The 12,801-nt window shown below is 46.7% G+C and overlaps 1 protein-coding gene across 1 annotated transcript in view; it reads left to right on the forward strand.

Annotated features, from left to right (window-relative positions):
• The first annotated feature begins 222 nt into the window (after positions 1–222).
• The window catches only part of LOC139268318 (D-amino-acid oxidase-like), a 31,802-nt gene continuing 19,223 nt past the window's right edge, over positions 223–12,801 (forward strand). The window contains exons 1-3 of the mRNA XM_070886388.1: positions 223–416; positions 1,578–1,692; positions 4,057–4,133. Coding sequence (XP_070742489.1) covers positions 223–416; positions 1,578–1,692; positions 4,057–4,133 — 386 coding nt within the window. The remainder of the gene's footprint in view (positions 417–1,577; positions 1,693–4,056; positions 4,134–12,801) is intronic.

Raw genomic sequence — 12,801 nt, forward strand, 5'->3', positions numbered from 1 at the left:
AGCCAGAAACATCGAAACGGTTTCATATTCTTGACATTGCAAACAGATTAGTTAATAATTACTACAACTATTACTTTATTGCAGAAGCGAAGATCAAAGTCTATATTCTGATCTTGGGTAACTGAAATCACTCCTCAGCTGTACAATATTGAACTGAGTAAATGAACCATCTTCCTTTGTTTCTTTTCAGCTATTAGACGATCGACCTTCTTGGATAAGAAAATGTATGTTGCAGTGATTGGGGCTGGCGTGATTGGTTTGTCTACAGCTCAATGCATCATGAATCGCTTTCAGTCTATGGTCAGGCCGTTAACCGTTGTGGTTTATGCAGATAAGTTTACACCACATACTGTGAGCGATGGAGCTGCTGGATTGTGGCAACCATATGTGCTCGATCAAGGGAACCTGGAAGAAGTGTAAGAAGAATAATTTTTGAAACTAAAAATAGGAACGTGTCCCATTATGTAAGAAATAGGAATGATGCAGGCTTAATGTAGCAGTTTCTTTCACCTTATTTTTCTATATTTACTAATTTTCCTTTATTTTTCTTTTATTTATTTTTCTCCCTTTCTGAAGGTGCTGGCTGCTGCTAGGATATGGTTCCATGAGCACCAGCAACCTTCTGGCTGGACACTCTTCATGGGTGAGCATAATCAGTGGCAGGTTATTTGAGCACGATGAGCATTACAGCCAGGTCTGATTCTATCCTCACCTTTCTAGCAGAAGTTTCTGCATATTGATCAGGAGTGGGAATCCTAGCTGATCTTTGCTGCTAGCCCAGGATCACCTGAGCTCAACTGTAAAACCTCTAACTGCTGCCCTGGCTCAGATTGACTAACCAAGCAGAGACCTTGAACCAAGCCTGGAATTTGTTTGTGTTTATTGCTCATTACCACTTTAGTCAAACAGCAAGGACACACCATTCTTTTCAGTCAGTGCCACTATTTCTGAGTCAGAAGGTTGTGGGTTCAAATCCCTGAGAGGTCTAGCAGGCAACCTGCTCCCAGATCAGCTAGCTGTCAGGAGCAACCTATATTGACCCCCAAAAAATGCCATGTTGAGAGAGTTAGTATACTAGATGGATGAGTTTCAATGAGCCATATGGCCTTTTATTATGTTCTATTGACACTGCTCCCAATTTTGTCTGCCTCCATATTGCTTGCCCTCTCTCTAGTGCCCCTTCTGTGTGCACAGCCAAGCCAAGAAAATTTGAATATAGAAAATCAAAAGTGTAAACTCATGTCCTCATTGGTATTGCGTAGTGCATTGCTGCATTCATGTGCTGTGACACGGCAGCATTCCATTTTGTGAGCTTTAAAGCCCTTTTAAGAAATCCAGTAATAGGTTAACACTGCACATAATAAGGGTAACAATTTAGAACTGGTCTTTGCACCAGTGTATTAAAGGTTGTCCTGGCCCTTGGTAGTTTCAATAACAATGCATGCAGTAATAGTAGGTAATATATACTTCTGATCTTTTTTCTGTTATGTCAATGGAATTTTCTGCAGATGGTAAACAAATATTTGTGGCATTGTGGCAAAGGATTGTGTCATATTTTCCCGATGTTTTAACTGTAGCAAGTGGAACAAGGAAACGTTTGATTACCTCGTGAGTCATGTGAATTCACTCGATGCCAATGAGATGGGCTTATTTTTACAGTCTGGTTACAACATCTTCAAAGAACGAGTGCCGGTAAGTATCCCAAATATGACAATGTTAACTAAAGTAGCAGTCTTCTCACCCAGAGAAAATACTCTCTGTACAATTTCATTGTTTCCCAATTTTATTTGCCATGTTTTTATGTATGTGAGTGTGTTCATGGGTATACAGGGTAACACGCAGGAAATTAATCAGTGATTTATAGGAAAGATATTTAGTTGGTGCTACAGTATTCAACTGCCTCTCCAATATTAAGATCTGAATTAACCAAATTTTCTCAGCTAAATGTCAGCAAAACTGAAGCTGACCATTTCATAATTCCTGCCTTCAGCTTTGGCCTTGACTTAATCAACCCCTCCCCTCACCACCTCCTTCGGCTCAGTCTGGTGGTGCAGAACCTCGATGTGCTACCCTTTGTGTGATAAAGTGCTTTTTGATTTCACTCCTAAATGGCCTAGCTCAAGATTATGCCCTCTTGTTCTGGATTCCCCCACCAGATGAAATAGTTTCTCTGTATCTACCCTATCAAATCCCACAATCATTTAAAATACTTCAATTAGATCATCCCTCAACCTTCTAAACTCAAGGGCATACAAGCCAAGTTTATGCAACTTGTCCTAATAATTTAACCCTGCTAAGCCCTGGTATCATTCTGATGAATCTGCACAGTAGTCCCAATATGTCTTTCCTGAAGTTTGGTGCCCAAAACTGAATGCAGTCTCACAGATTGGATGTGACCAAGGCTCGGTACAACTGAAGCATTACTTCCTCACCTTTGTCCACTTTCTTAGTCTGTCTATGTCCCTTTGTAACTTCCTGCTTCCAGCCATGCAAATTACAATGCCTCGTAACTGAGTGTCATCTGCAAACTTGGATATACAACTCTCTATTTCTTCATCATTTATATTTTTATATATATATATATATATATATATATGGTGAAACGCTGAGGCCCCAGTCCAGATCCCTGGGGAACACTGAAGGTTCCACTGAAAAGAAACCAATAAAGAGCTAAACAGGAAACACAATGACAAACTATTGTGTGACTTTACGTCTCGTTAAACAAGGAGCTGAAGTGGATGTTTGCGTATCGCTATCGATGGCTCTGCATGTCCACTGATGGGGATGAGAAAATGTCTTACTTCACAAAAGCAAAGGTATAGGGTGGGCACAGGCATGGAGGATCACAGAGCCAAATACTGATTGGTCTTCAATTCCAGGAAGCTATAAATGCGCAGACTTATTGCTGGCAGTTTCTGGCCGAGTTAACTTCGATTACTGTATTTGACTTGGAATAATGCCAACATGAACATTAACAGAATTATTATGGTTAAAACGTGCAGCTTTCAGTGTGTGATTTATGCAAAGTTTGCAGTAAAGACATTTTATTATGATTATCTTTTTCATCCCTCACTTTATAGCCTTCTTGATCCAAAGTTTAGTATTCCCTGTCGGAATGCGCTGTTGAGGAAGGAAAGAATTTTATAAGAGCTCTGCTCATTTTCTCCTGACATTTATATGTGGAAAAAAAAAAGCAACACACATTTACCAGAGTTGATTGGCAACATGAAGACTTTGGCTGGCAATCGTAAATAACTCTGTAAATTGATACAAAAGTAAAAGAAAAAGAAAATCTTCCAAAAATATGTGCTGAGAAATTACTGTTGGTGTTATTTGTGGATCAACATTTAATGAGTTCATATGACCTTCCGCAGTCTGCTAATTTAGCTCAGGCATTAAGCAGTTTTTTTCAATGAGTTGATATCTTTGCTAAAGAAGCGAACAGAGAAATTTAATATGAACACATTAAGCATTCATGCAATAATATCGCCATCGGTAATTTTTAGGCTTTGATGTCTGCAAGTTGAGCCCACTGGCCAATAAACATTGAGAAGAGATTTCTGTCTAGGTTATATCCCGATAGCTGAAAACTCCCTAATATTGCAACACTGTCAAGGATATAAGCTGTATACATTCTCAAATCATATAAAAAAAAATTTAGAAACTGGTGACATTTTTCAGTCGTGGATACTGATTTCTAAAAAATGTCATTTTCTTGTCCAGCACATTGATACATTCTGATAGGTGTGGCACTAACTACTACAAACCACAGCCTGATCTTTTCTAACTATGAGCATCTATTTTGAATAACGGCAAGAGTTTGCACAGCAAACTAATTGTCTTCCTCTTAGTATCATTTCCATCAAATAACTCGATGTCAACTAACTTATCCCAACAGCACACAGTGCACCACTGCAAACAGGATAGACAAATAGGATATTGTCTCATTTATAGCAGCCAAAATCAAGAAAATAAAAAATAAATTGTATGGTTCTGATCCTTCAGGACCTGAGAAAAATGCAACTAACAACATTATTTGCTCATTCTTCTTCATAGGACCCATCCTGGAAAGACAGTGTTTTGGGGTTTAGACACTTGACAGAAAAGGAACTTGACCTGTTTCCTGGATTTAGGTATTTATTTTCTCTAAAGGTTCTGAACCATCCTAAAACATCTTCACAGACAGTGACATCGCCCAAGGCTCTTTCCTGGAATGCACAAATTCAATCCAGAGTTAAACCATCACTAATTAAACCACAGCTATTGGTGTACACTCTAGGTTAATGGGCAATCTTTCCTGGTACAACTGGTCACCAAGGAAAGTTCAAACTGTTATGCTGAATTGACAAAAATGCCTCTCTTCAATTTTCTTATGGCTAGGATTATGTGACCCTGAAATCCTGGGGGTCCACTTTGCCATTGCAAGTGCAGCAGATCGCCTGCCTGCCCGTCTGTGCCAATAGCACTAGATCACATCCCAATTGTAGTCCACCACAACCTGTAACCTCATGGCCCGGCATATCCCTCACTCTACCATTACCATCAAGCCAGGGGACCAACCCTGGTTCAATGAGGAGTGCAGAAGAGCATGCCAGGAGCAGCACCTGGCATACCTAAAAATGAGGTATCAACTTGGGAAAGCTGCAACACAGGACTACATGCATGCTAAAGAGCAGAAGCAGCATGCTATAGACAGAGCTAAGTGATCCCACAATCAACGAATCAGATCAAAGCTCTACAGTCCTGCCACATCCAGTCATGAATGGTAGTGAGCAATTAAACAACTAACAGGAGGAGGCGGTTCCATGAATATCCCCATCCTCAATGATGGCGGAGCCCAACACACAAGTGCAAAAGACAAGGCTGACACATTTGCAACCATCTTCAGCCACAAGTGCTGAGTAGATGATCCATTTTGGCTTCCTCCTGAGGTCCACACCATCACAGAAGCCAGTCTTCAGCCAATTTGATTCACTCCACATGATATCAAGAAACGGCTGAGCGCACTGGATACAGCAAAGGCTATGGGCCCCAGCAACATCCTGGCTGTCGTGCTGAGGACATATGCTCCAGAACTTGCTGTGCCTCCAGCCAAGCTATTCAGTACAGCTACAACATTGGCATCTACTCGACAATGTGGAAAACTACCCAGGTATGTCCTGTCCACAAAACGTAGGACAAATCCAATCTGGCCAATTACCACAAAAGTCTACTCTCAATGATTAGCAAAATGATGGAAGGTGTTGTGGACAGTGCTATCTAGCGGCACTTATCCACTCATCATCATCATCATCATAGGCAGTCCCTCGGAATCGAGGAAGATTTGCTTCCATTCTTAAAAATGAGTCCTTAGGTGGCTGAACAGTCCAATACGAGAACCACAGTCCCTGTCACAGGTGGGACAGATAGTCATTGAGGGAAAGGTGGGACAGGTTTGCCGCATGCTCTTTCTGCTGCCTGCGCTTGATTTCTGCATGTTCTTGGCGATGAGGCTCAAGGTGCTCAGCGTCCTCCCAAATGCACTTCCTCCACTTAGGGCGGTCTTTGGCTAGGGACTCCCAGGTGTCAGTGGGGATGTTGCACTTTTTCAGGGAGGCTTTAAGGGTGTCCCTGTAACGTTTCCTCTGCCCACCTTTGGCTCATTTGCCGTGAAAGAGTTCCGAATAGAGTGCTTGCTTTGGGAGTCTCTTGTCTGGCATGCGAATGATGTGGCCTGCCCAGCGGAGCTGATCAAGTGTGGTCAGTGCCTCAATGCTGGGGATGTTGGCCTGGTCGAGGATGCTAACGTTGGTGCGTCTGTCCTCCCAGGGGCTTCGTAGGATCTTGCGGAAGCATCGTTGGTGGTATTTCTCCAGCGACTTGAGGTGTCTACTGTATATGGTCCATGTCTCTGAGCCATACAGGAGTGCGGGTATTATGACAGTCCTGTAGACCATGAGCTTGGTGGCAGTTTTGAAGGCCTAGTCTTCAAACACTCTTTTCCTCAGGCGGCTGAAGGCTGCACTTGCGCACTGGAGGCGGTGTTGAATCTTGTCGTCATTGTCTGATAAGAGGCTCCTGAGGTATGGGAAATGGTCCACGTTGTCCAGAGCCGCGCCGTGGATCTTGATGACTGGGGGGCAGTGCTGTGCGGCGAGGACAAGCTGATGGAGGACCTTTGTCTTACAGATGTTTAGCGTAAGGCCCATGCTTTCGTACACCTCAGTAAATACATCAATTATGTCCTGGAGTTCAGCCTCTGTATGTGCGTCAACGCAGGCATCATCTGTGTACTGTAGCTCGACGACAGAGGTTGGGGTGGTCTTGGACCTGGCCTGGAGACGGCGAAGGTTGAACAGGTTCCCATTGGTTCTGTAGTTTAGTTCCACTCCAGCGGGGAGCTTGTGACTGTGAGGTGGAGCATGACAGTGAGGAAGATTGAGAAGAGGGTTGGGACGATGATGAAGCCCTGTTTGACCCCGGTCCGGACGTAGATTGGGTCTGTATTGAATCGGTTGGTAGGGATCACGGCCTGCATGTCATCGTGGAGCAGGCAGAGGATGGTGACGAACTTTTGGGGGCATCCGAAATGGAGGAGGACGCTCCATAGTCCCTCACAGTTGATAGTGTCAAAGGCCTTTGTAAGGTCGAAGAAGGCTATGTATAAGGGCTGGTCCTGTTCCCTGCATTATTCCTGCAGCTGTCAAGCTGCAAAAATCATGTCCGTTGTGCCCCCTAGGGGACGAAATCCGCACTGTGACTCCGGGAGGAGCTCCTCAGCCACAGGGAGAAGACGGTTGAGGAGGACTCTAGCGACGACTTTCCCAGTGGCTGACAACAGGGAGATTCCTCTGTAGTTGCCGCTCAACGATGCTCAGTTTGGGTTCTGCCAGCACCACTCAGCTCCAAACCTCATTACAGCCTTGTTCCAAACATGGACAGAAGAGCAGAATTCCGAAGGTGAGGTGAGAGTGACTGCCCTTGACATCACAGCAGCATTTGACCAAGTGTGGCATCAAGGAGCCTTTTATTGAAGTAAATGGGAATCAGGGGGGAATCTTTTCACTGGCTGAAGTCATACCAAGTGATACGTCCTTACTACACAGTATAAATGCACACGAGGCCCATGCTTGAGAGAAGGTCAGTCTGTGACCTGTCCTTTATTCCTTAGCACTCAAGTGATGAAGGTGGGTGGAGCTTCCCCTTTTATACCTGAAGGTCCAGGTTAGGAGTGTCTCCCACCTAGTGGTCAGTGTTCTCACAGTGTACAACTTAGATCAGATTATACATGGGTTACAATGCTGGTTAAATACATGACATCACCTCCCCCCCCCCAAAGTCTTATTGGGATCACAGGTTGAGTCTCTCTGGTGGTTTACGCTCCCTTGAGTTGGGGCTCCGGTTGTTGAGCGCTGGCCTGAGTGTCTGCTGTTTGCAGTGCCTCAGGCCTGTCCGGACTGCCCACAGTGACTGGGCTCTCCTCCCTTTGATTCCGGTGTTCGGTCACCTGTGGTGGAGTAAACTCTACGTTGTGTTCTTCCTCTGCTTCTTCTATGGGGTTGCTGAACCTCCTTTTTGTTTGATCCACATGTTTGCGGCAGATTTGTCCATTGGTAAGTTTAACTACCAGAATCCTATTTCCCTCTTTGGCAACCACAGTGCCTGCGAGCCATTTGGGCCCTGCAGCGTAGTTCAGGACAAAAACAGGATCATTTACATCAATACATCGCGCCCTCGCATTCCTGTCATGGTAGTTACATTGTGACTGGCGCCTGCTCTCGACAATTTCTTTCATGGTGGGGTGTATAAGGGATAATCGGGTTTTGAGCGTCCTTTTCATTAGTAGCTCTGCAGGTGGAACCCCTGTGAGCGAGTGTGGTCGGGATCTATAGGCCAACAGGAGGCGTGATAAGCGGGTTTGTAGGGAACCCCCTTGGAATCTGAGCATCCCCTGTTTGATTATCTGCACTGTTCGTTCTGCCTGGCCGTTTGAGGCCGGCTTGAACGGTGCCGTTCTAACATGGTTAATTCCATTGCCTGCCATGAAGTCCTGGAATTCAGTGCTTGTGAAGCACGGGCCATTGTCGCTGACCAAGATGTCCGGTAGACCGTGGGCGGCGAACATTGCCCGTAGACTTTCTACCGTGGCAGAGGATGTGCTTGAATTTAAAATGTCACACTCGATCCATTTGGAGTAGGCGTCTACTACAACCAAAAACATTTTCCCCATGAAAGGACCTGCGTAGTCCACATGGCTTGACGGGCCATGGCCAGGGGCTAAGGGGGGCTTCCCTGGGCGCATGGCCCAGCTGGGCACACGTGTTGCACCTGCGAACACAAAGTTCCAGATCTGCGTCTATCCCTGGCCACCAAACGTGTGACCTCAATTGCCTTCATCGTGACAATGCCCGGGTGCCCATTATGGAGTTCTCTGATGAACACCTCTCTGCCCATCTGGGGCATGACTACACGGTTTCCTCACAGTAGGCAATTGGCCTGAATCGAGAGTTCATCCTTGCGCCTGTGAAATGGTTTAAATTTCTCAGGGCATGCCCTGTATGTGGCTGCCCAGTCCCCATTCAGGACACATTTCTTGACTAGAGACAATAGCGAGTCTCTAGTTGTCCAGACTTTAATCTGATGGGCTGTCACGGGTGAGCCTTCGCTTCCGAAAGCTTCAACAGCCATGACCATCTCAGCACCCTGCTCAGTAGCCCCCTCAGTGGTGGCTAGTGGGAGCCTGCTGAGTGCATCGGCGCAGTTTTCGGTGCCCGGTCTGTGCCGAATTGTGTAGTCATAGGCAGCTAACGTGAGTGCCCACCTCTCTATGCGGGCCGATGCGTTTGCATTTATGGCCTTGTTGTCGGCCAAAAGGGACGTTAGGGGTTTGTGATCTGTCTCCAGCTCAAATTTCCTGCCAAACAGGTACTGGTGCATTTTCTTTACCGCATATACACATGCGAGCGCCTCCTTTTCTACCATCCCGTAGCCCCTTTCTGCCTGGGACAGACTCCTGGAGGCATAAGCTACCGGCTGTAACTGACCCTTGGCATTGACATGCTGCAACACACACCCGACACCATAGGACGACGCATCGCACGTTAACACAAGTTTCTTACATGGGTCATATAGTGTTAACAGATTGTTGGAACATAACAAATTGCGTGCTCTATTAAAAGCCCTTTCCTGGCTGTCCCCCCAGACCCATTCGCGACCTTTGCGTAGGAGCACGTGTAGCGGCTCTAGCAGCGTGCTCAATTTGGGAAGAAAGTTACCAAAATAGTTCAAGAGCCCCAGGAACGAACGCAGCTCCGTCGTGTTACGGGGTCTGGGTGCTCTCTGGATCGCTTCCGTCTTGGATGCAGTAGGGCTGATCCCGTCTGCTGCTACCCTCATCCCCAGGAATTCTACCTCTGGAGCTAGGAAGATGCATTTCGCCTTTTTCAGTCGCAGACCTACCCGGTCCAGTCTGCGCAGCACCTCCTCCAGGTTGTGGAGGTGTTCTTCAGTATCGTAACCCGTAATGAGGATGTCGTCCTGAAAAACCACTGTCCCTGGAATCAACTTGAGGAGGCTTTCCATATTTCGTTGGAAGATCGCGGCGGCCGAGCGAATTCCGAACGGACATCTGTTGTACTCAAACAACCCCTTGTGTGTCGTGATGGTGGTCAGCTTCTTCGACTCACTCGCCAGCTCCTGGGTCATGTAAGCTGAGGTCAGGTCCAATTTTGAAAAAAGTTTGCCACCGGATAGCGTCGCAAAGAGGTCCTCCACTCTCGGTAGCGGGTACTGGTCTTGGAGTGACACCCGATTGATGGTGGCCTTGTAATCGCCACATATCCTGACCGACCCATCCGCCTTGAGCACCGGCACAATCGGGCTCACCCAGTCACTGAATTCGACTGGCGAGATGATGCCTTCCCTCAACAGGCGGTCCAATTCGCCTTCTATCTTTTCCCGCATCACGTACGGCACCGCTCTGGCCTTGTGGTGTACTGGTCTGGCGTCCGGGTTTATGTGAATCACTACCTTGGCCCCCATGAAAGTGCCAATGCCGTGTTGAAATAATGAGTCAAATTTGTCCAGGACCTGTGAGCATGATACTCGCTCCACAGAGGAAATTGCATTGACATCGCCCCATTTCCAGTTCATGACAGCAAGCCAACTCCTCCCCAGTAGTGCGGGACCGTCCCCTGGGACAATCCAGAGTGGCAACCTGTTCTCCGAATCTTTGTGGGTCACGACTACCGTGGCGCTGCCTAGCACCGGAATGATCTGCTTTGTGTAAGTCCGTAGCTGTGCGTCAATCGGCGATAATTTTGGCCTCCTGGCCTTGGATGCCCACAACTTTTCGAACTGTTTGATACCCATCAGGGACTGGCTGGCACCCGGGTCTAACTCCATTGATACTGGAATGCCATTGAGGAGCACTTTCATCATTATCGGTGGCGTCCTGGTGTATGAACTGTATACGTGCTCCACATGAACTTGCTGAACTTCAGCTTCCAGCGATTTCCCCCAGTGTCCATTTCTGCAATTTCTGCAGGTATTTTGCTCAACTCTGCAAACTCCGGCTGAATGTATGCCTCCACGCCTCCAGCATGAGTTGCGGTTTGAAACAAAAGGTCTCTTGCCAGTCGATCGTCCCTGACTGCCCCTGTTATTGTCCTTGAGTGCACCATTAACAGGTGTTGATGGCCCCATTACTGGCCTCATTGTCCCTTGCAATGGCGTGAATCGCTGTTCAGCTTGCCATTGTCTCTGTCGAACTCCCCCTCTGGGTTCGACTACATGTTGGGACATGCCTGACTGCCCTTGTCTGCCTGGAGAACTGTGTGCTGCTTTAACAATGTTGAATCTCTGTTCCAATCATTCCTTAACACAGTACCTCTTGTCTGTTCTGCTAGTGGCCATGTTCGCGTGGTTTAAATCCCAGTTTCTTGTCGCCATTGATACGTCCTTACTACACAGTATAAATACACACGAGGCCCATGCTTGAGAGGTCAGTCTGTGACCTGTCCTTTATTCCTTAGCACTCAAGTGATGAAGGTGGGTGGAGCTTCCCCTTTTATACCTGAAGGTCCAGGTTAGGAGTGTCTCCCACCTAGTGGTCAGTGTTCTCATAGTGTACAACTTAGGTCAGTTTATACATGGGTTACAATGCTGGTTAAATACATGACACCAAGCACAAAAAAAGATGGTTGTAGTTGTTGGAGGTCAATCATCTCAGCCCCAGGACATCGCTGCAGGAGTTCCTCAGGGCAGTGTCCTAGGCCCAATCATCTTCAGCTGCTTCATCAATGACCTTCCCTCCATCATAAGGGCAGAAGTGGGGATGTTCACTGATGATTGCACAGTGTTCAGTTCCAATTGCAACTCCTCAGATAAGGAAGCAGTCCATGCCCAAATGCAGCAAGACCTGGATGACATTCAGGCTTGGGCTGATAAGTGGCAAGTAACATTTATGCCACATAAGTGCCAGGCAATGACTATTTCCAACAAGCGAGAGTTTAACCACCTCCCCTTGACATTCAATGGCATTACCATCGCTGAATTCCCCACCATCAGCATCCTGGGGGTCACCATTAAAAAAAAGAAAGACTTGCATTTATATAGCGCCTTTCACAACCACCGAATGTCTCAAAGCACTTTACAGCCAATTAAGTACTTTTGGAGAGTTGTCACTGTTGTAATGTAGGAAACGCGGCAGCCAATTTGCGCACAAGCAAGCTCCCACAAACAGCAATGTGATAATGACTAGATAATCTGTATTTATGTTATGTTGATTGAGGGATAAATATTGGCCAGGACACTGGGGATAACTCCCCTGCTCTTCTTTGAAATAATGCCATGGGATTTTTTACATCCACTTTAGAAAGCAGACGGGGCCTCGGTTTAATGTCACATCCGAAAGACGGCACCTCCAACCTTATGGGGCGGTTGCTGTAAGGCACCACTGGCCTGACCCGACCATGATAATGACCCCGTCTATATAAAAAACATTTTTTTAATTAGTTCCTGGGATGTGGGCATCGCTGGCAAAGCCAGCATTTATTGCCCATCCTTAATTGCCCTTGAGAAGGTAGTGGTGAGCCGCCTTTTTAAACCGCTGCAGTCCTTGTGGTGAAGGTACTCCCACAAGTTCCAGGATTTTGACCCAGCGACGATGAAGGAACAGCAATATATTTCCCAGTCAGGATGGTTTGTGACTTGGAGGGGAACTTGCATGGTGTTCCCATGAGCCTGCTACCCTTGTCCTTCTTGGTAGCAGAGGTCGTAGGTTTGGGGGGTGCTGCCAAAGAAGCTTTGGCGAGTTGCTGCAGTGCATCTTATAGATGCTACACACTGCAGACACATTGCGCCGGTGGTGGAGGGAGGGAATATTTAAGGTGGTGGATGGAGTGCCAATCAAGAGAGCTGCTTTGTCCTAGATGGTGTTGAGCTTCTTGAGTGTTGGAGCTGCACTCATCCAGGCAAGTGGAGAGTATTCTATCACACTCCTGACTTGTGCCTTGCAGATGTGGAAAGGCTTTGAGGAGTAAGGAGGTGAGACACTCGCCGCAGAATTCCCAGCCTTTGACCTGCTCTTGTAGTCACAGTATTTATGTGGCTGGTCCAGTTAAGTTTCTGGTCAGCTATGGTTCAGTGGGTAGCACATTTGCCTCGGAGTCAGAAGTTTGTGAGTTCAAGTCCCACCCCAGGGACTTGAGCACAAAAATATCTAGGCTGACATGCCAGTGCAGTGCTGAGGGAGCGGACGTCCTCTTAGGGATCGATCACCTTATTCTAGTAAAGGTTTGGGGTTTTCCAAAGGGAGTTCCA

Source organism: Pristiophorus japonicus, chromosome 8, assembly GCF_044704955.1.
Source record: "Pristiophorus japonicus isolate sPriJap1 chromosome 8, sPriJap1.hap1, whole genome shotgun sequence".
Taxonomy (NCBI): Eukaryota; Metazoa; Chordata; class Chondrichthyes; family Pristiophoridae; genus Pristiophorus; species Pristiophorus japonicus.